Source organism: Molossus molossus, unplaced genomic scaffold (assembly GCF_014108415.1).
Source record: "Molossus molossus isolate mMolMol1 unplaced genomic scaffold, mMolMol1.p scaffold_m16_p_20, whole genome shotgun sequence".
NCBI lineage: Eukaryota > Metazoa > Chordata > Mammalia > Chiroptera > Molossidae > Molossus > Molossus molossus.
Genome location: NW_023425356.1, coordinates 48,697,704 through 48,719,717, shown reverse-complemented (window position 1 = coordinate 48,719,717; position 22,014 = coordinate 48,697,704). Strand labels below are relative to the sequence as shown.

The 22,014-nt window shown below is 52.4% G+C and overlaps 1 protein-coding gene and 1 pseudogene across 3 annotated transcripts; one reads left to right on the top strand and one right to left on the bottom strand.

Annotated features, from left to right (window-relative positions):
* Positions 1–1,445: 1,445 nt before the first annotated feature.
* Positions 1,446–9,797, bottom strand: SERPINC1 (serpin family C member 1). Of its 3 annotated transcripts, XM_036272943.1 has the most exons (7): positions 9,757–9,797; positions 7,057–7,426; positions 6,573–6,788; positions 5,723–5,860; positions 3,650–4,040; positions 2,559–2,623; positions 1,446–1,709 (listed from the first exon to the last, which is right to left on the bottom strand). In XM_036272943.1, exons 1-7 carry the CDS (start codon positions 9,795–9,797, stop codon positions 1,533–1,535), a joined length of 1,398 nt encoding a protein of 465 aa, XP_036128836.1. In that variant the 3' UTR covers positions 1,446–1,532. The 3 variants fall into 3 exon arrangements, with proteins under 3 accessions (XP_036128836.1, XP_036128838.1, XP_036128837.1); XM_036272945.1 differs by lacking the exon at positions 9,757–9,797 and having other exon boundaries at positions 3,650–3,983; positions 7,057–7,420; XM_036272944.1 differs by lacking the exon at positions 9,757–9,797 and having other exon boundaries at positions 5,744–5,860; positions 7,057–7,420.
* Positions 9,798–16,561: 6,764 nt separating this feature from the next.
* On the top strand, positions 16,562–18,031 carry LOC118637005 (annotated as a pseudogene).
* Positions 18,032–22,014: the final 3,983 nt, after the last annotated feature.

Genomic DNA, 22,014 nt, shown 5'->3' with positions numbered 1-22,014 from the left:
ACCTACCAGTCTGTTTTTTCCCTTTGAGAAAACTAGCCCTGCGGCAGCGATGCCTCAGAAGTCAGTGCCCCAGGCTAGCGCCCGGCACCTCGGAGGGTGCTGGCTGGGTCTGTGCATCTTATTTCCTTAGAGAGTACCTGTTTTTATTATGACCTTAATTATAAATACCTATATATAGGAATAGGACTCCCTCTCTCCCCACCCTCTTTTAATCATTATCACTTAAGTGTAAACCACACCCTCCCACACCCCTTTTACCGAAAAAATGCACTTTAATTCCTAAGGAGAGCGGCTGTTCCTAGCCCTAAAGCCAGATTACTTCAGGAGGGGAGTTGAGGACGGAGAACTCTTTTGCCAGACCCTGTGAAATGACCAAATTCCTCAGTGGAAACACAAATAATACCATCTGTTTTTAAGCTGCCCCCACCCCTACCGAAGGGAAAAAGAAGCAACCAAAACGAAAAAGTTCAAAAGGCCTACTCTGATTTTAGAAGTTTCACTGGGGAAAATACCCAATATTAAGTTATTTTCTCAGCTACCAAACTGTCAGAAACTTCTGGGTGGTGGTGTGGGCAGCTGAGTTTTTGTTTGTTTGTTTTTTAGAAAGTCAAGTGAAAAAGCAAAGGCTTTAAGATACGAGTCTGATTTGTGTCATTTCTTAGAAGCAGATTTGTTCTCGCCCTTAACTTGACAGGTGTCCTCAGTCTCTCCTCCTGTAGTCCTCTCCTTCCCCTGATGACAAGCCAGTCGTTCTCGGTGGGGTTGCATGTCTTCTAGAGCCCAGGAGCCCTGAGTCGGGGCGGGGGGAGGGCTGGAGGGGGGGCGGAGACTGGGGTGGGGGAGATTCAGAGAAAGAGTGAAGATATGGGTTTATATAAACATATTTAAAGCAGCTTAGCAAAAGCTTTCTCGTTGGACAGCTTTAAGAACAATGTGAATGAAATTTTAGCAACTTGGTTAGTAATCTGAAAAGTCTATTAATGTATACTTGAAATTCTGTTTGTATAAAAATACATTTTCCTCTTTATTTTAACACTGTGTAAAAGAACATTATGCATGTGAGTGGTTTGAGAATTAAATGGTTTAATACTCAGATTTGAGTCTGTCGTTTCTGAATAAAGAGATTAATGTGTTTTAAATCTGGGGATTGTTTTCAGTGAAGTGGGAATAATACCACGATCTCAAGCCCGCTGCCCCTCGGGATGCCTGCCGGCCTTCAGGGTGGCACAGTGACACCGCCGTCACCTTCCTGACCCAGGTGTGTGCACAGTGACACCGCCGTCACCTTCCTGACCCAGGTGTGTGCACAGTGACACCGCCTTCACTTTCCCGACCCAGGTGTGTGCACTGGGAGAGAACAGTTAACAGCATCATTTTACCAAATGCCCAACAGCATGTCTGTCAGTGTCTCCCGTCCTTGTCTTCGCTTCGGGTGGCGACGTCCATTCATACTGTGAGGTGGGAGTAATCGTATTTATTTTTACCTCTGTTCACAAACCAGAAGAGGAAGGGGTGCAAGGAGCAAGAACACCTTAGTTCACACAAGGGTTGGCTACTCTGCCCATGAAGATGATCGTGTTCAGAGCAGCTTCCCTGATAAGAACCAGGAAGGGCCTGCTGGCCTTGAAGGTCACCCTGTTGGGGTTCAGCGAACGGCCAGCTATCACGCCAACGGTGCTGGCCGCTGCCTCACTGCCTTCCTCGTTCACCTGCGGGGCAAACAGGAAACAAACCGCTGCGTTAGCTCTGACGCAGACCCGCCATTCCTCCGAGTGCCCTCCGCCTTCGGGGGAGGTGCCCTGGGGTCAGCTCGGGTTCCCTGCGGAGCCCCACGGTCCGCATTCCTCCACCCAGCGAATATTGCTGTAAGCATTCGGATCCATGGATCCATTTAGACAACCACTGAACCAGAAATCTGGATGTAGCCGAGGTCGTCATGTTCCTGGGTGGCACCATCTGACATGGCATTACGAGAGGGTTCTGTTGTATTCGATGCTAAAAGAGGTTCTGACTCGAGATCAGAGCTGTGCAGTGGAGACAGTTTTACTCCTGCAGCATCAGGGTCCCAGGTCTAAGGACCCCGCAGCCACCGAGGGCCCATGAAAAGAAGGATGCCTGTCTGGAGATGAGTCTTGGAGTCATGGAGTGAAACAGTGGTATTCGAATTGGCTGGTAATAGGACCACCACCAGTCTAGAGGGAGACACCTTCGGAAAACTGTCTCGGGGACAGTTGTCTCTGTCCCTGCCTCCTTATGGAAGCTCTTTGCTGGCTCCTCCCCTTCGTGTTTGTGTCCTTGTTGGACCTGCTACGGGAGAAGTCGTGGGAGGGAGGGCGGACCGTTAGACCCGGACTTCAGGGCAGGGCTGTGTGGTAGCTGGCCTCCCCCGGGAGGGGCTGCGGCTTGGGGGTTGGCGGCTTTTCCCTGGGGTCTCTGTTCGTGCAGCAGTGAAACGAGACTCCAGAGTCACAGATCACAGGAGAGACTGAGGCAGGGGCCAGAGTGCGGCGCGGAAGTCAAACAGCAGCACAAGAGAGAGCAGATGGAGGGATACTCACTTCCAGAAATGCTTTATGGTAGGCGTCTGAGACATAGAGGTCGTCCCGGCCCCCCGCGACGATGCCTGCGAGGAAGAGCAGAGAAGGCTCTGAGGCGTGGTGAAGGCTGGCTTCAGCCAGAGAGGGGTTCAGTGCTGGGAGGTCCCGCAGGGCATTTCTGAAGAGTAGGAGGCAGCCCTGGAGCCTCAGCTGATGATGCCCTCAAACCAGTCAACAGGAATGACTGCGGGGCTTCTTCAGCCTGGCTCCTGGGGCTGAATCTTAGGCTTCAGCCCTTGGGTGGGGGAGGCGGGCAGGGGACCCTGTTCTTAAGGAAAAATTCATCATCTGGTAGGAATGTCTTTCTTTCCAGTCTAGCAACATTTTTAAGAGGGACTGGTTTTCAGATCTAGTTTATATTTTTTAATTCTTTAAAAAAAAATTTTTTTCTTTATTGGTTTTAGAGAGAGAGGAAGGGAGAAGGAGAGAGAGATAGAAACATGGATGAGAGAGAACACTGACTGGCCGCCTCCTGCATGCCCCCCCCCCCCACTGGGGATTAGGCTCACAACCTGGGCAGGTGCCCCGAACCGGCAACCTCCCGGGGCCTGGGTCGACGCTCAACCAGTGAGCCACACCGGCTGGGCTTTCAGGCCTACTTTAAAGACAGTCCATTAAAGGTAAATCCAATGACCTAATGGCGTAAGTTGAAAGGTTTGTCTGTGTCTATCCAAGTGACTTTGAGGAAAATTCATGAATCCTTTGGAATAGCAGGTGACAGGCTACTAAATGTCAGCCATGCCTATTTTGTGGGACCCAGATGTCCCCAGCTCTTCATCACAACTGTCTCTCTGCTGTGAATTCTGATGCCTTTACAAGTGGTTCTCCACCTGGTCTCATCTCTATCAGTGACAGACCCCGAGGCTCCATGCCAGCTGGGCCCATTAACACCCCTTTTCCAGAAGAGGAAACTGAGGCCCTGAGACGGAAAGGGGGTTCCCTGAGTGAGCAGCAGAACTGGGGTCAGAACCCAGTGTCATGGCTCTTTCCTACTCTCCCTCCCACTCTTCCACCTTTGGCCTGACCACGTCGGGGGCGGGGTGTGCACTGACCCGGGAGCTTGGACTTGTCCGGGCTGAACAGGTCCAGGAGGCCCATGTCCTGCAGCATCTCCTTCACGCTGAAGCTGTCCTCGATGCGGAAGTGGGGCATGTGCACCGTCAGCAGCGTCTCCGTCAGCGAGTCCAGCCACTCCTCCAGCACCTCCGCCGTGAGCTCCTGCTCCACCTTGGCCAGGCTCTTCTCGGGCTTGGGCAGGATGAGCACCATGGTGATGTCGTCCCCCTTGAAGGGCAGCTCCAGCACCTGGGTGCCCTCCGCCACGCTCCGGTAGCGGAACCTGCCCTCCTGGTACATCATGGATGCTGAGCACGACTCCCCGTCGGCCTTGTAGAAAGGCTCCTTCCTTGTGTTCTCGGGGCTGAACTTGGACTTCCACAGGCCCTGGAGGGAGACGGCAGGGTGGGAGAACCACAGGGCGAGAAGAGGGACGTCCGCAGGAGGCTGCTGACGTGGCCGTGCCCACACTATTGCTACGCTAACGTGTACGCGTGTTGGGAAAAACGACTCGGGGCTGCGTGAAAAACGATGACGGCGTCAGTGTTTTCTTCCTGCGACCGTCTGTGTTTGTCCCAGACTTCCAGCAGTGACTGTTCGCCGTTACAATGAGAAAAGTAAAAACTAAAAACCAGAACAACCCACTGACCTCTTTTTTTTTTTATCCTCACCCGAGGACATTTTCCCATTTTTTTGTTCAGGTAGAGCGGGAGGGAGAGAGAGGAACAGAGAGAGAGAGAGAAACATCGATGTGAAAGGGACACATCGAGTGGTTGCCACCCACACGACCGACCAGGGCCGGGGACAAACTGCAACCGAGGTACGTGCCCTTAGCGGGAACCGAACCCGGGTCTCTCAGGACCGCAGGTGGACGCTCTCACCGCTGAGCCAAACCGGCCAGGGCCCCACTGACTCTTCACAAGTCTCTTCTTGAGTTAAAATCGAATTGTCTTTTGCTTTCTGCCTCCCCCCAGACTGGTTCCCCAAGGCCGTCCTCCAGTATGTCGGGCTCGGCCGGATGAACACAGGCCACACGCAGGTGAGAACCCGGGGGCTGTCCGGGAGCCCTGCCAGGGGCCCTGCCAAGTTCTCTTCAGAGGGAGGCTACGGACACTCCTTTGAGCTGCCGGCCTTGCAGTTACCATTCCTCTGCTCTCTGATTTAGGGACCATGTCACTGAGCAGTGGCTCTCCCTCTGTGACGTCAGGGGTTGTGATCACGCGTGTTGTAGGCGCTCACTGTGCGCAGGGCACGGCTCCAGGCATTAGCCCACTCAGGACCCTGTGAGGTAGGCGTGTTACTACCATCTTTTTTTTTTTTTTTTTCATCCTCACCCGAGGACATTTTTCCATTTTTTGTTCAGATAGAGTGGGAGGGAAAGAGAGGAAGAGAGAGAGAAACATCGACGTGAAAGGGACACATCGAGTGGCTGCCACCCACATGACCAACCAGGGCCGGGAACAAACTGCAACCAAGGTAGGTGCCCTTACGGGAACCGAACCCGGGTCTCTCTGGACCGCAGGCCGACGCTCTAACCGCCAGGGCACTACCACCATCTTACAGATGCAGAAATTGGGGCAGACAAAGGTCTCAGGTAGCTAGGCCAAGTTCATGCAGTCAGAGACAGAAGAGTGGATTTACACTGTCATCTGCCCAAGGTCTCATTTGTGATGTTAGGAGGATAGGAAGGCTAATGAGTGGCCAAGTGTCCTGCAATCTGTCAAGAACAGTAGACAGCATGGAAACTCAACCCTCTCCTCTCTTGGAGAGAGGGAACCCCCAGCAGCAGAGTGGCTGGCACGGCAATGACTGGCCGAACCCCCGGGCCTTGTGGAGGAAGGGAGAGCACATGGAGCAGGACCCAGGATGGGCAGATGTGCCACAGTTCCACCTGCCTTCACTGGGTAACCCCGAGTGTGCCTTGAGCTGTTCATCCCTACCACCCTTGCCTCATCCTCCTCCCTAACGTAATTAACTGGGAAGAATCTCGAGCACTCTTAACTCTTGAGACAGACAAGGCCATCTGCAAGGTCAAATCCCAGGGCCTGTGCAAAGTCAGGGGTTAGTACCTTGAAGTAAATGGTGTTGACCAGCACCAGGACAGTGAACTCGTTAATAGCATCCTGGGGAATGACGTCAGTGATCCGCCCTTCGGTCTTATTGGATACCCACTGGTTGATGGTCATTCTGGATGACTCTGCATTTCCCTAAGGAGAACAAGAGACAACTCTGCCCCCTGAGCTACTCAGCGTCTTCTCCCTTTCCCTGGGCAGCATTTTCTGTATCCCTCTGCCTTCCCACCACGGAGGTGAGCCATCACTCTAACCCCGACTGGGGAGACCTCACATACCCAACACAGTGCCACGAACTCACACGGTTCGGGTCTCCAAAACGTGTTCTGTGGGGAGCTACTGAGTGACGATGGAGGTGAGGACGGGGCAGGCAGGAAGTTCACACGGTCAAAAAAAGGCTGAGAAATGCTGCTCGAATTCAAGTCAATAGACTTCTTGGTTGCAGGACTTCTCAGACCCTTCATAAGTCCAGGTGTTTCATGAATCTCCAAGAGGAGAACTTCACACACACCCTATGCCAACTTTATTTGACCATGGTAACTTTAAAACATTGAATTAAATAAGGTGTCTGGTAGGACCCTCCAGAACAGCCTGAGAGGTATATGTGACTTTGGTAGAGGAAAGGGAGATTGTATTATTTGCACAACTTGTTCAGAGTCTCCACTAGAATCCGTAGACACCATTGCGTCTCAGGTTTTAAGCAAGAGTGACTGCTCCAGGGCTCTGGCTCACAGCCCCCCATCGGCCTTCAGCTAGCCCCGCAGTGTTAGTGGGGTCCTGCTTCTCTAGCTCCATCTCTGAGTGGAGAGGAAGGACCCCGAGGTCAGGGATGACGGGTGTGACCCACCTTGAAGTCCAGGGGCTGGAGCTTCGCCCCATAGACCAACTCGCTGATGTCCTGGTAGGTCTCATTGAAAGTAAGGGATTTGTCTCCAAACAGGCGGTTGGCTGATACCAACTCGGAGGACTTATTGGCTTTTCGGTACAGTCGGCAGTTCAGTTTGGCAAAGAAAAAGTGGACCTGGTCCGACGTTTTCTCAGAGATGGTATCAAACTTAAAAACCTGTAGAAGCCAAGAGAAAATGGTGGTGGGTCTGGCTGGCCAGCCTGGCTGCCCCGGGTGGTGAGCTGGGTGCCGTCAGCCCCTGACCAAGGCCACCTCGGCGTGAGCTTCGGGTACTGTGCCGGGCACAGCGTCAAAGCTCAGCTCGCTTTCTGAATGAACGCAGAGAGAAGGACAGAAGGGGAAAGGAAGAGACGGGACGGCACCTAACGCCTCTGGAGAGCTCCAGACCAAGGCGAGCGAGCGGGGCAGAGGCCGTGGACGGTACCTCCATCAGCTCCTTGAGGGTGTTGTCACAGGCTCCCAGCTTGGTCATAGCAAAGGCTGTGGAGATGCTCAGGGGCGACAGGAAAATGTTGTCATTGTAATGCTTGGAGTCTGCCAGGTGCTGATAGAAGGCGGTGGCAAAGCGGGAATTGGCCTTGGACAGTTCCCAGACCCGCCGGTTGGTGGCCTCGGGGACCTTCTGGTGGGAGCCCTCCTCCTCGGGCGCCTTCTTCTCTGGGGAGCGGTAAATGCACATGGGATTCACAGGAATGTCCCGAGGCTTGGCTGTGCAGATGTCCTCCACGGGGCTCCGGCGACACGCCACGGGGCCCCAGAGGCCAACGAGCAGCAGGGAGAGAAGACATGCCCTCCTGCAGGGGCAAAGAGCTCAGTTAACAAGGCGGGAGACCCCCGACCCCACCCCCCGTCATGGACGTGCCCCAGGAAGGCACAGGATGCACTGTGTGACCTCGGACTCTGTAAAGGACAAGGACCCGGGACGAGTGCAGTCCTGGACGCCTTGCAGCGGCTAGTTCCTGTTGAAGTGGGAATCAGCCACTGAGGTGACTGACAGCTCCCAGCAGCGCCACGTGCCCAGGCCCCATGCGGGAGAAGCAAGGACAGGAGCTTCCGGTCGTGAGACGGGATGGGCACGCGGGAAGACGGGATGGGCACGCGGGGAAGAGTGGGCGGGACTCTTGCCTGCCCAGCGAAGAGCGAGGGCAGCAGCAGGAGACACTTACAGAGCTGTGTAGGGAGGACCCCAGAAATGGACGGAATTTAAGCTGGATGGCAAAAGGCTGGAAGGGCATTCAGTCACACAGAGGGGCGCGGAGGAGCGAGCGGGCCAGTGCGCTCTCTGTGCGCTAAGGGCTCCCACGTGGCACCTCCGCCCCAGGGTTTGCTGGACAGTCGCACCGGAATCCTGCTCGTTCCTGAGTGAAATTCGACCCCACACACCTGCTTCTCCCTCCGAGGCCTCCCACTCCGCGGATGGGACCCTCACACACCCTGTGGTCCAGTCCCGAGACCTGGGATTCAGTCACCCTGATTCCTCCCTCTCGCCCTCCTCGTTGGTCAGACCTAGATTTGATTGATTCTTCTTCTTGCTCTCTCATCACCTTGGTCCAGGCTCCTCACTTTCTGTTGCCTGGAAACCTTAATAGTTTCCAACATGGATTCACTAAAGGTATATGAAACTAATGTCACTTTTTAACAAATGAGAGAGCCCTGGCCGGTTTGGCTCAGCGGTTAGAGCATTGTCCTATGGACCAAAGAGTCGCGGGTTTGATTCTGATCAAGGGCATGTATCTCGGTTTCAGTTTAATCCCTGAGGGAGGCAACCAATCTCTCTCTCTCTCTCTCTCTCTCTCTCTCTCTCTCTCTCTCTCTCTCCCCCCCCTCCCTCTCCCTCTCCCCCCCCTCCCACCCTCCCACTCTATCTGAAAATCAATGGAAAAATGTTCTTGGGTGAGTATTAAAAAATAAAATAAGCCTAGCCGGTACGACGCAGTGGTTGAGCGTTGACCCATGCACCAAGAGGTCGCCAGTTCGATTCCCGGTCAGTACACATGCCCATTGGGTTGTGGGCCCGATCCCCAATGGGGGGCTTGCAGGAGGCGGCCAGTCAATGTTCTCTCTCATCGATGTTTCTATCTCTCTCTCCCTCTCCCTTCCTCTCTCTCTCTAAAATCAATACAGGAAAAAAAATTTTTTAAATAAAATAATAAAAAAATGAGATCCCAGGATTGGCAAGTTAGAATCGGGACACCCAAATGAGCAGAGAGAAACTCTCGTGGTATTTTGCAGACAAGGCAGTGGGCCAGGGCCTCCTCCGGCTGACCCGGGGCCTGGGTCTGGAACGGGGCATCTGTATGGGGGACCGAGTCTTCTCAGTCTCCCCTGGCAGAAGGAGACAGGCAGGCAGGGCAGGAAGGGTCTGCTGGGCACGCCTGGGGCTGGCAGGAAGCTGGGGGCAGCGAGGGTCCTCCTCGTGGGTCTGAGGCCGACCTCACCGCTGTTCGAAAGAAAGGCCCGGAGGGGGAGCGACGAGGGGGAGGCGGGGGGAGAAGCGGAGCATCTGGACATCCATCTCCTCTCCGGTTGCTTCTCTTTCCCACTTTGTCTCTCAGCGACATTTGCAAATACAAGTGGCGGCTGAGGCCCGGGGGCACCGTTCAACACACAGCAAAACCCAGAAGGTGGAGCCCCAGCCTCAGGACTGGCTTCCTACTGCGACCAGAGCGAGGAGGGACTGTGCGTGGGGTGGAGGGAGACTCACCGTGAGGACTGAGGACAGGCTGCCGGCAAAGGTCACCGAGAGCTTGGAGGGGTGACCGAGCCAAAGGAAGAGCAGAAAGGGAGCGGGAGGTCCCCACAGATTCAATGCACACCCTTTCGGAGGCATAGCAGGCCAAACCCGGGGTCTCCTGGAGGCTGGGAGTGCTGGCGTAGGGTCAGGGTCAGGGCAGAAGGATGCCCCTTTGTTCTCGGGCTAAGAACCCAAGGTGGGGCTTGGGGAAAGGTCTTAGCCCAAGGGGGGTGGAGGGAGGGCACTTGGAGCGACGTCCTGCAAACAAGCTGTCTGACTGACCACCAGGGAGAGGGCCTGGTGTTCTCCAAGGTGTGGAGGTCAGCCGTGGGTCCCTCAGAGGTCAGAAACCCAGCGAGGACGAGCACAGGGAAAGCCCGCCCCTCTCACCTTCTCCCGGCGCCTCCAGCTCCTACCCCGTCGGGAAACATGGTCGCGAACCTTCCCCACGGGCAGGTGGAGATGGTGTGATCCGAGGCAGTCCCTCTGGGAACTGTCTGCCCTCTAAGTTTGAGGTTCCAGAGCTCGGGTGGGGGAGGGCTGGTCGGCGAGGAGGACTGAGGTCAAAGGCTGACGACCAGCGGCCGGGGTTAAGCAAAGTGTGGGGCACGGTGTTTGATCAGCACAGAAGTTTTAAAGTTCATTCCAGTCCAGGGAAAGCGAGGCCCACCTTCCCCAGCCCACTCGCTCCCGTCTTCATCCCCGCAGGCCCGGAAAGGAGGCCCCAGTCTGAACTGGTCAGCCAGCGCCTGGCTGAGGACAGCTTCGTCTGCAGGGTTCTGCCCGGGAACCGAACCGGGAGGTGGAATACGGGTGACCGTAACCACCGAGTGGAATGTCCAGAAGCTTCTAACCTCCTGCCTGCTCAGTGTGACGCTGTGTCTTTCAGGGCTTCTTTAGGGAAGAGAGGAGGGGAGAGTCCACGGTTTGTCATCGGAGCAGGGAGAAGAGGAATATTCTGGAACAAGGTGCTACCTTCAGGCTTCTAAACCCACACATCGGTGACCCAGACCAGGACGCACGGTGGTTACACCTGTGGTCCAGAGATGGACCCTTCCACTCAGCCCTGAAGTGACAGGAGGGGGCCAGCGCAGGGCCCGGGGTGCGCTCCAAGGACATTCCTCGGGTGGCTGAGTAGTTGGAAGGGACCGAACACAATGCTGCTGGGGCGCGGGAGACAGAGTGTCACGCGGACGGAAACACCAACCACGGCTGAAGCACTCGAAAAAGCAAACAAACCAGATGACAGTTGGCATGTTTTGTTACTTTTACTTATTTTAGTTATTGGGAAAACTAAATAAATTCAAACCAATGGCGACAAAGGGCCCGTTTATACTTTTCTCTTCCTAAATGGTGTCCCCAGGATTGCTGCAACAGAGCTCACGAGATAGGTGTGCACCTTCGGTGTGACTGCAGACTCCTTGGTGCAGTCACGGGAACTGGAGCGCGTTCTGTAGGCGTCAGGCAGGAAGTCAGCCGGGAAGCTGTAGCCAAGTTCCTGGCTGACCCTGGACACCTCAAGGTCTCCCATGTACAGTGTGAGCAGTCACTCAGGGGCTTCTTGTCACTTCAGGTTAAAGACAATGAAAAGCTTCCTGTTCAACCACTTATGTCCAGTAAACACAGAGTGTCACCCGTGCCAGTGGGCTCTGTCCTCAGGGCTGGGTCTCATTCTGGGAAGACAAGCAGCAATCACAAAGAATCAGTATGGCCCTGGCAGGTCTGGCTCAGCGGTTAGAGTGTCAGCCCTCAGACCAAAGAGTCCCAGGTTCGATTCCGACCAAGAGCACGTACCTTGGTTGCAGTTCATCCTCAGCCCCGGTTGGGGTCGTGCAGGAGGCAACCAGTCAATGTGTCTCTCTCATCGATGTTTCTCTCTCTCCCTCCTGCTCTATCTTAAGATAAACAGAAAAATATCCTCGGTGAAGATTTTTAAAAAAAGAATCAGTATAGCCAGGCCTGGCTTGGTTGAGTGTTGTCCCCTGTGACCAGGAGGTCACAGGTCCCCAATCAGGGCACACGCCTGGGTTGTGGGCTCCATCCCCAGTATGGGGAGTGCAGGAGGCAGCTGATTGATGTTCTATCTCATCAATGTTTCTATCTCTCTCTCCCTCTCCCCTCCTCTCTCTGAAATCAATTTAAAAAACCATTTAAAAAAAAAGAATCAGTATATACAAAATAAATATATACCCTGTCAGCCAGGTACTGATAAAGGCCACGGAGAAAAATACAACAGGGCCAAGAAGTAGAACGTGATGGGGGCAGGTGGAGAGGTCACCGTTCCAGAAAGGGTGGCAGCAAAGGCCTCCCTGACGGGAATGGAGACTGCTGTGCCACCCTCTGAAGGGACATTTGGCAATACCAACATTACAAACGAATTTACCCTTTGAGCCGGACGACCCACTTCAGAGCTACCTGTGTGGCATGAAGGAGATTACCAACTGCAACCTGATTTGTAGCAGCAGCTAGGAGACCAGCTGGGCGCACCGAGGTACACGGCACGCTGGAGAAGGTGCCCATCACGAGCGTGCGGATGCTGATGGGAAAGGTCTCTGGGGCAACTGAGCAGGAGAAAGCACGCTGCCTAGCCGTGTGAGCCCATGTCACCCCTCTGCCGCAGAGTGGGGATGGTGCGCTGAGGGGGGCAGACGGGGTGGGATCAGACATCGCCGGGACCCTTCCTGTTTCCTTTTCTATTTTTGAACATGTCGCTGCATTCCCTGTTCCAAAAGGTCTAGCGGCTTGTGGGGAGGGGAGTCCTGGGCAGCTCCGAGGGACGGTCAGTCGGTCAGTCCGCGGTGAGCAGAGGTGCCGAGGGGTGCCGGCCGGCGGAGCGCCTAGTAGCTGTGGAAGGTCCCATCGGTACATTCGCTGAGGTCGAATTCTTTACGCCTTTGAGTGTGATGGTGATAGTGAGAGACACCATTTTAAACATCTCCTCTGCATACACATTTATATCGAAAAGAACCCAGTTATCACAATTCTATAAAATAATACATAATAATTGTTTCATTATCTTTATTATTGAATGCAGTACTTTTTAATAATAAAAATAACAAAACTCTTCTTTTGTTGTTGTAAATCCTCACCCGAGGATATTTTCCCCACTGATTTTTAGAGAGAGTGGAAAGGAGAGGTGTGGGGAGAGAGAGAGAAACATCGATGTGAGAGACACGTTAGTTGGTTGCCGCCCGCATGACCCCGACCAGGGCCAGGGGTCAAACCTGCAACCCAAGTACGTGCCCTGCCCTTGACTGGGAATCAAACCCGAGACCGAAGCTGTAGCTTCAGCGTGCGGGCCAACACTCAAACCGCTGAGCCAAACTGGTTAGGGCAACAAAACTCGTTTATTTTTTTGCAATTTTTATTAATTTATTTTTGTTACAGATGTTTCTGCTTTTTCCCGCCTAGACACCCTCCTCCCGATTTTTTGTTATATTTTGAAATACTGGTTGGTAAGATCGAAGATGACACTTAGAGCGAACAGGACCAAACTCTAAAAAAAAAAACTCACAGTATGTTAGCAAATGTATTACAAATATTCAAGTCCAAGGCCTATAGCCACTCTTAACTGAGGTGTAAGCACAGATAAAATCACGAGAAAGTCAGCCTCATCTAAATGATGGATACTGTCTGGAATTTCTAACACAGCAAACGATGGGAGAATCCCAGGCCCCCCAGAGGAAGCCCAGGATTTGCCACGTAATCATTAGCTGTCTGATCTTGGTCATGTGGCTCAACCTCTCTCAGGGTCTGAGGTTTTTTTGTTTGTTTGTTTTTGTTTTTTATCCTCACCCGAGGACATTTTTCCATTTTCTGTTCAGGTAGAGTGGGAGGAAGAGAGAGGAACAGAGAGAGAGAGAGAAACATCGATGTGAAGGGACACATCAAGTGGCTGCCACCCGCACGACCGACCAGGGCCGGGGACAAACTGCAACTGAGGTACATGCCCTTAGCGGGAACCGAACCTGGGTCTCTCTGGACCGCAGGCCGACACTCTAACAGCTGAGCCAAACCGGCCAGGGCAGGGTCTGAGTTTTTAAATCTCTTGATGGGGACAGAGTACTGATCTCTCAGGGATTTTTAAGGATTAAAGATCATCTATCAGTCTGTTGTTACAGTTCCTCCAGGGAACACAGCTAAATTCTATTTCCAGCCTCCCCTACAGTTAGGTGGGGCCACAGGATTAAGTTCTGGGCCGTGGGATGTTGCTGCAAATTACATATGCGGTTCCCAAAAGGCCCCCACAGCCCTCCAAGCTGTCTCCCATGTTCAGGCTAGATGACCTCAGGACTTGGAACATGAAGTATTTATTCATCATCAACTGTGGCTGCTAAATGACTGTCCTCCCAGAAGACCCTCATTAGACGGTGCTGGAAGACTTGCCGCGGCCCGCCTGCGCAGAAGCCAGCTGGCGCTGTCCAACACCACGGAAACGCTGGCGTGTGACCCTCCCTTCCAGCCTCCACGAGCAGCTTCTGAGGTGCGTGGGGCAAAGGGAGATGGACCGACAACCCAAGTGCTGTTGGACCGAATCTGACTAATTGATCAGGCCATTAAGGAACACCTCTGTGCCGAGGACTGTTCCAGACGCCGGGAATAGAATGGTGAACTCAACATTGTCTGCCCTTTGTACCACGTGTTCCAGTGAGTGAAACAGACAATAAATGAGCTAGTTTACAGGCACACAGACACAGACACACACGTTTTTTATAAAACCTCACGTACCATAGATCAGGATCCTTGCGAGGCGCCTGACAGGCGTCCGCTTATATAACCCTCTGGTCGGGAAGCCGTAAGCCCAGCAGACAGGACAAAACTGCTGTCCACACGTTAAGAACTCGCCCCAACGCACAAGGCTGAGATTCAAACCCTCGCCTGACTCACGGGTCTGGGGCTCCCGGGGACGGCTGTGGAGAAAACGTCGGGTGACTTCGCTGTGGGCCGGGTGGGCGACATGTCACCGTCCACCACGCCCTCCACGTCCAGGGCCCAGCAACGGACCAGACACCGCCTCTCCTCTGGTTGCCCACACGGGGCTGGAAGGCGTGTGCTCCGGACGCACCGTCCCCACCAGCCGGACCTCGTCTGTCCCCCGTCTGGCTCGACGAGGACAGAGGAAAGGGACAGAGAAGGAGTGTGCGGGGCAGGCCGACCGGCCCGTCTGTCCGCCGTCTCCACCCAGACACGCCGCCTCGGGCCCTGCGAGGTGCTTTGGTGACTGTGCGTGTTTACGTCACGCCCGTCACGGAGACGGCCACCATTTCTGGAAGCGGAGAAGCCCGAGAACTTCTCTCAGGTTCCTGCCCGCTGAGGAGGAGGGCCCCCACTTCGGAGAGGCGCCCCTTGTCTCAGTTCTGAGCGGAAAGGGCTGGAAGTTCAGAGGAACCTCTGCTGTGCTGTGTTGGGGGCCCGTGTGGGGAGCCAGGGACAGGGAAGGAGCATTCAATCACCCCTCCTTCCCCTTTTTAAATACTTCCTTCAAGGCCAGTAATAAAATACCCCCCTCCCCTCGCCCGGCCCCTCTCAGCAGGCAACTCGGTGGCCCTGCCCTGCCCCCCTGCCCGTCCCTTTCTCTGGACTCCAGCTAAGACCTTGGCGGGAACAAACAGCACAGCGGGCCCTGCTGTGGTTACTGAGTAACTGAGCTGAACTCTTCCACGGAAATTGGGCAAAACATCCGGCCCACACGTGGGCCCCCTCCCGGGTTCCAGCAGGCCAGGGCGTGTGACACTCTCGTCGAGGTGACAGAAAGCTCATCACACTGAGTCCCGCGTTGTCACTCGGGCAGCTTTCAGGTGAGGCTCTCAGAGCATCTCAGTGGGATTTGTCCAAATTCTCACAACTGTTAGGAAGTTCAGGCTGGGTCTCCGGGGAACGAAATCAGAACAAATATTTATTGGCCGAGTCCAGGGCCAATGCCACCGGGTCACGAATGTCCCAGGTACTCAATAAATATTTGTGTTTGAAGAAACCCTGGTTCAGAATAGTTCTGCCGACTTAACAGGAAAACATGTCAGATTCCTCCCAAGTGGAAAGTGATCAAGCAGAGGAGCTGACGCCTGTGGGAACAGAAAACAGCGGGCAAGGGTGTTCTGCAGGCTGAGCCAGGCAGCTGCCCGGAGTCAGAGCCCAGGGCTCCCACGCTGCAGGTGGACAGAGGGGAGGGCAGGCGACCGTCCAGAAGCAACAGGAAGAAGCTCAGAGTAAAGCTAAGGCCAAGGGGCTATGCTTCGGAAAGTCCAGGTCAGTTACGTGACTGGTGCCTGTTCCCCACTCTGCCAAGGGCTGCCCTGGCCAACCTGACCAAGTCCACCTGTGGGGTGAGGCAGAAGCGAGGGTGTAGGATGGAAGCAGTGGGCAGCTTCTGTCGCGTCGCATCGGGACTCACAGCCGGTTTCAGGCCCTTCCCCAGTGGCCAGTACTGGACGCCAGCAGCTGCTAGCTGGGCATCGGCTGCTCGAACTTCGAACAGAAACAAGCTTCAGGAATCACCTCTTGGGTGGCTCCGGAAGGTCAGCGCCTGGAGGATGGTGCTGGGGGCGAACCCCAGAGCTGCTCACGCTGGGAAAATGGGCCAGTGCTCTGTGGGGGCAGCCGAGCCCTGCCCCAGGTCCAGGAGTTCGTCAGGTCCCCTAGCTTGTTGTCAGGATAACAAAGGCCCAGCCAGAGGGAGGGTGACCAGGGCAAGCCTAGACAGGAAAACCAGAGGACACTGTTCCCATCCCAATAACCTGCACAGTCTGGGACCTGGGAGGACGAGGAGGCAACGACCAACTGAGAGGATTGTAGGTTTTCCTTGAACTTGCAAAGGTCACTTTTCCCCTTTAACCTGATGATACAGGAGCCGACCCAGGGCTCTGTCAAGGAAGCCTGGGGGAGCAGCTGACCACCATGGCACCGTTGGGCTGTTCGGTAACGCCCACAGGCCTGTGCCATCTGTTCTAGTTATACCTCGATTCAACGTTGTCTCAGAAACCCCCTCTCCTCTTCGTCCCACTGTCCTGGAGCAGGCCCCCCTATTTCTGCACCAGACCCAGTGCCACTTCGGATCGAGAGAAACTCATCAGGCTGCCTTGAAATCTTTACCGGTCTTTAAATCCAAAGGGCTCAGTGTACACAAAGCGCTTGAAGCCCCGGCCTCCACCTACCTCGTCCAGCTCCCAGCTCCATCCCAAGGCCACGTGCTTTCATGATGGTGTGTGTGCTCCCAGGCTGGTCTCCGCTTCCTGCGTGGCCCATCACACAAACCCTTCCAGACCCTCCAGGCCCTTCAGAGGTAAAATCCTTCCTGACAGTGACCAGAGGTGAGGACAGCAGCGGGCGAGTCCCTGCAGCCTATAAAAACCCTGCAAAAACGTCTCTGTGCCCATCTCTTGAAGGCCTGAAGGCAGACTCGTGATTCGGGCTCCTAGTGCCTTTTCTGCAAACCTGCCAACCCAGCAATGTTGTCTGAAGCACCTGCTCCCATCTCTCAAGATGGAAATCTCTACCCTAAACTGGACCTGGAGTTGTTTCAGTACATGGGCCGAGTTTAAATGAAGAAGAAATAGGCCCTGGCTGGGTAGTTCAGTTGGTTAGGGAGTTATCCCAATATGCCAAAGTTAGGGGTATGATCCCCAGTCAGGGCAAACGCATAAAAAAGTGGAACGCGCCCTGGCCAGTTTGGCTCAGAGGTTAGAGCGTCAGCCTGCGGTCCGGAGAGACCAGGGTTTGGTTCCCGCTAAGGGCACGTACTTTGGTTGCAGTTTGTCCCCGGCCTTGGTTGGTCGTGCGGGTGGCGGCCACTCGATGTGTCCCTTCACGTCGATGTTTCTCTCTCTCTCTCCCTTCCTCTCCCTCCCTCCCACTCTATCTGTACAAAAAAATGGAAAAAATATCCTCGGGTGAGGACTAAAAAAAAAAAAAAAAAAAGTGGAACGCAAACAAATGTTTCTCTTTCCCTCTCTCTCCTTCCCTTTCCCTTCCTCTCTCTAAAATCAATCAATTGAAAATAAATAAACAAAGAAGAAACACATGTAAATACGGTCATGGTCCCCGGGCACCAACTCAGGGGCCACTGGTAGCAAGACCTCCCAGTAGGAACTACGTGGCAGCTCCTGTAACTGGTAACGATGTTGGAATTTATGAGCAAAAATTAAGGAAGGGATTTGTGAAGTCCTTTTGTGTAGGGATCAAGATGGACAACCTGGGCTCAGGCTTACACCAGCAGATAATGATACATTTACCTGATTAGTCCAGGCCAATTCTCCAGCCTCACTGGTTGGTCTGAGGTTCGGGGACCAAGGACTGCGGACCAGCGGGGACACTGTGCAGGCTGGAGTCTGTCACAGCACTCAAGGTGCTCAGACAGGCTTCTGGAGTGAAGATCACTGGCCCTTTGAACACACAATTGCTGTGCAGAAGGACAGTAGTCTTGAAAAACGGAAAAGCAACATCCCTAGTAAAAGATAATTCTGCAGCCAGAAACGGTCTTCTCGCGGAACAGAACCTCTGTGAGATGAACGGGCAGAATGTCACCGGAGGACTCGCAAGGTGCAGACTCAACCTCTGGGGCTGTGGTCACGATCACATGGCGCCTGCTTTCATCTTCGGACATATCAGTAGGTGAACGGCACCACGCATCATGAGAAGCCTCACGGACCGCACCGTGGCTGAGGTTTAAAACTCATGACGCCACAGAAACTTGGTGGAGGAACTTCTGGTCAAGATAGCAGGGAGGTAACCTCGGTGTCACCTCCTCCCACAACCACATCAAAATGACAACTAAACTACAGAACAACCATCCTTCAAAACCGCCTGACATCGAGCTGAATGGAAGTCCTACAACTACGGAATTAAAGCAGCAGCTGCATGGAGACTGGTAGGAGGGCAGAGGGGACGGGCTGGTCCCACACCCACGTGTTCGGATAAAAATCAGGAGGACACCTCGGTTGGGAAGGTCCTCCTACACCAGGCGCCCCGCCCAGGAAGCGAATCCCCATAACTTCTGGCTGGAAAAACCAGCGGGAACTGAGGCTCAGGGAGGCTGAGGCAGCTGGAGCCCCAGGCAGCTCCTCTTAAAGGGCCCGCGCACGGACTTACTCGGATTCGCACCCTCCAAGCTCCAGAGTGCGGGAGGCAGCTTGAAAGGCACCAGAGACATATGGGGAAGAACTGAGTTGTTTGGCATTGGAGCAAGGGCTGGAGAGGCAGCTTTTTCTTGGACAGACTTGCTATCAGAGGCCTTTGTTCCTTTGGTGAGCCCTTCCCTGGGGCGGCAGACAGCCACCAAATCTGGGACTCCAGCAACTTGGTTCACACTATTTGCCCCGCCCTGGTGATTCCCTGAGGCCCCGCCCCACCCAACTTTCAGGCCCACCCAAGCTGTTGCCAGTTGCTTTGCCATAGGATTGGCCTGTCTTGGATCCTACTTCAGGTTTTCCTAAATTTTTTTCAAACAAGCAGCATCTGGTCTCAGCGAGCCCCATACCTCTTGGTAAGTAATACATAGAAACAAAGACAGGGAGGCAGCCAAAATAAGGATACAAAGAAACAGGTTCCAAATGAAAGAACAGAACAAAACTCCAGGAAAAGAACTAAGCGAAATGGAGATAAGCAACCTAACAGGTGCAGAGTTCAAAACACTGATAATAAGGATGCTCAGTGAAGTTAGTGAGAACCTCAAAAGCATAAAAAAGGAGCAGTCAGAAATGAAGGATGCACAGCCCAGCCGGTGTGGCACAGTGGTTGAGCATCAACCCATGCAGCAAGAAGTCACCAGTTCGATTCCTGGCCCAGTGGGGGGCATGCAGGAGGTGGCCAATCGATGTCCTCTCTCATCGACATTTCTATCTCTGTCTCCCCCTCCCTTCCTCTGTCTCTAAAATCAATAAAGAAAAAATATTTAAAAAAAGAAATGAAGGATGCACAGTCAGAAATTAAAGGAGGCACTAACTGAAATAAAGTATAATTTACACAGATTCAATAGTAGAGTAGATAAAGCCAAGAAGCAAACCATCAATTTGGAATAGAAGGAAGCAAAAAACACCCAATCAAAACAGCAAAAAGAAAAAAGAATAAAAAAAAATGAAGATAGTGTAAGGAGCCTCTGGGACAACTTCAAACCTACCAACACTTGCATCTTGGGGGTGCCAGAAGGAGAAGAGAGAGAACAAGAAATCAAAAACCTATTTGAAACAAGGGGGAGGGGGGAATCAGTGGGGGGGAAAGGAGAAACATCTGTAACAAAAATTAATCAATAAAAAATAAAACAAACACACAAACAAACAAAAAACCTATTTGAAACAATAATGGCAGAAAACTTCCCTAACTTGGTGAATGAAACAGACATATGAGTCCAGGAAGCACAGAGAGTCCCAAACAAGATGAACCCCAGGAGGCCCACACCAAGACACATCATCATCAAAATGCAAAAAGTTCAAGACAAAGAGAGAATCTTAAAAGCAGCAAGAGAAAAGCAGTTAGTTACCTACAAGGGAGTTCCCATAAGGCTGTCAGCCGATTTCTCAAAAGAAACTTTGCAGGCCAGCAGGGAGTGGCAAGAAATATTCGGAGTGATGAAAATCAAGGACCTACAACCAAGATTACTCTATCCTGCAGAGCTATCATTTAGAATCGATGGCCATATGAAGAGTTTCCCAGATAAGAAAAAGCTAAAGGAGTTCATCACCACCAAACCAGCATTATATGAAATGTTGATGGGTCTTCTTGAAGAAGAAGATAAAAAAAATATGAACAATAAAATGGCAATAAATACATATCTATCAACACTTGAATCTACAAACAAAAATGAACAGGCAGAACAGAAGCATTTGCACAGATACAGAGAACATTTTGTTGGTTGCCAGATGGGAGGAGGGTTGGGGGAATGGGTGAAAGGATATAGAAGTACAAATTGGTTGTTAGACTGACAAACCTCAAAGGGAAGGGGTGGTGGTGGGAAGGGAGAAACAAAAGAACTTATATGCATATATGCATAACCAATGGACACAGACAACAGTGTGGGGAAAGGCAGGAGGGGGGTGGGAGTGAGGAGAAAGGGGTCAATAGGGGAGAAATGAGGAACATCTGTAATACATTCAACAATAAAGATAAATTTAAAAAAAGAAGAACAAACTGGTTGTTAGACTGAGGAACCTCAGAGGGAAAGTGGAAGGGGGCGGGGAGGGAGAAACCAAAGAACTTATATGCATGTATACATAACCCATAGACACAGACAACAGTGTGGGGAAGGCAGAGGGGGGTGGGGCTGGAGAGGAGAGGGTTAAGAGGAGGAAAAAGCGGGACATCTGTAACACATTCAACAATGAACATAAGTTAAAAGAAAAAAAGAAACTTGGTGGAACCCCAGTTGACTTCTGGGGCAACTTAACCTTGCATCCCACACGGGAAGGCTCCCCGGAGCCAGAGCAAATGCTGCCCGAGGACCCTGCGGTCTGACACCATGGCAGCGAATCTGAGCTGATCTGAGACTGCTCAGACGCAGACAGCTTGTAGCCTTGTCTTGGTTTCCCAGATGTGACACTTTGAGAAGATGTACTGACTTTGATGGAATCGTGTCTCTCCTAGAAACTCGATCTTTTACAAGTCGTTATGATCAGAATGACTGATGCAGGCTGAGCTTGGTGTTAGAACCAGTCACCTTTACCCTAGAAATCAAGTAGTGGTGTTCGTATTACTTTAGTTCTATGGTATATGGCATATTTGCATTTTTACTCTGTTACTGTAGTACATTTAGAATGATTGCTTTTTTTTTTTTTAATCCTCACTTGAGGATTTTTTTCCATTTACCTTCAGGTAGAGTGGGAGGGAGGGAGAGAAAAGGAGAGAGGGAGAAACATCAATGTGAGACACATCCACTGGTCGCCTCCCACACATCCCCAACCAGGGCCGGGGATGAACCGCAACAGAGGTACATGCCCTTGACCAGAATTGAACCCGTGACTCTCTAGTCCGCAGGCCGACACTCTAACCACTGAGCCAAACCGGCCAGAGCTGGAATGATTGCTTTGCTTGCTTTTGATTTTTTTTTTTTTTTTTTAGTTCTCTGTGTGTATGTAAAACAACCGGTTTCACTCCATGTAAGCATTATACATTGTATGTAGATTGTAAGAGATTACGTTATCGTTAAATTTTAACTACCTTCACTTAAAATGCTTGAACTGTTGCTGCCTTTCTAACACAAAAAATGTGGTTCTCTGTCACACTGAAATGTGCCCTAGCCCTGAACAATTCAATGGCACACACTGAGTTACAGCGTAGCTGCTTAGTTACATTTCAGATTTTCTAGTCAACTTCTTTCTTTTTGCATTTTACTTATTTTTTTAAATTTATTTTTGTTACAAATATTTCTCCTTTTCCTCCCATCGACACCCTTCCGCTGTCCGCCTCCCACTTCCCCAGCATTGTTGTCTGTGTCCATTGGTTATGCTTATATGCATAAGTTTTTTAGTTTATCTCTTCCCTCCTCCCCGCACCCTCCTCTGAAGTTTGTCAGTCTGAACCCTACTTCTATGTCTCTGGGTCTATTTTGTTCATCACCTTATTTTGCTCATTATATTCCACAAATAAGTGAGATCATGTGGTATTTGTCTTTCTCTGAGTGGCATAATTCGCTTAGCATAATACTCTCCAGGTTCCTCCATG

Bases quoted from the DNA above. Each gene is read 5' to 3' on its own strand.
- SERPINC1 (XM_036272943.1), bottom strand. From the start codon at position 9,797: ATGTTTCCCGACGGGGTAGGAGCTGGAGGCGCCGGGAGAAG. The intron at 6,789-7,056 runs GTACCGTCCACG...TGGCTTCTACAG, and splicing joins CCCTCAAGGAGCTGATGGAG to GTTTTTAAGTTTGATACCAT. The intron at 1,710-2,558 runs GTGAGTATCCCT...TTTGCCCCGCAG, and splicing joins ACCATAAAGCATTTCTGGAA to GTGAACGAGGAAGGCAGTGA.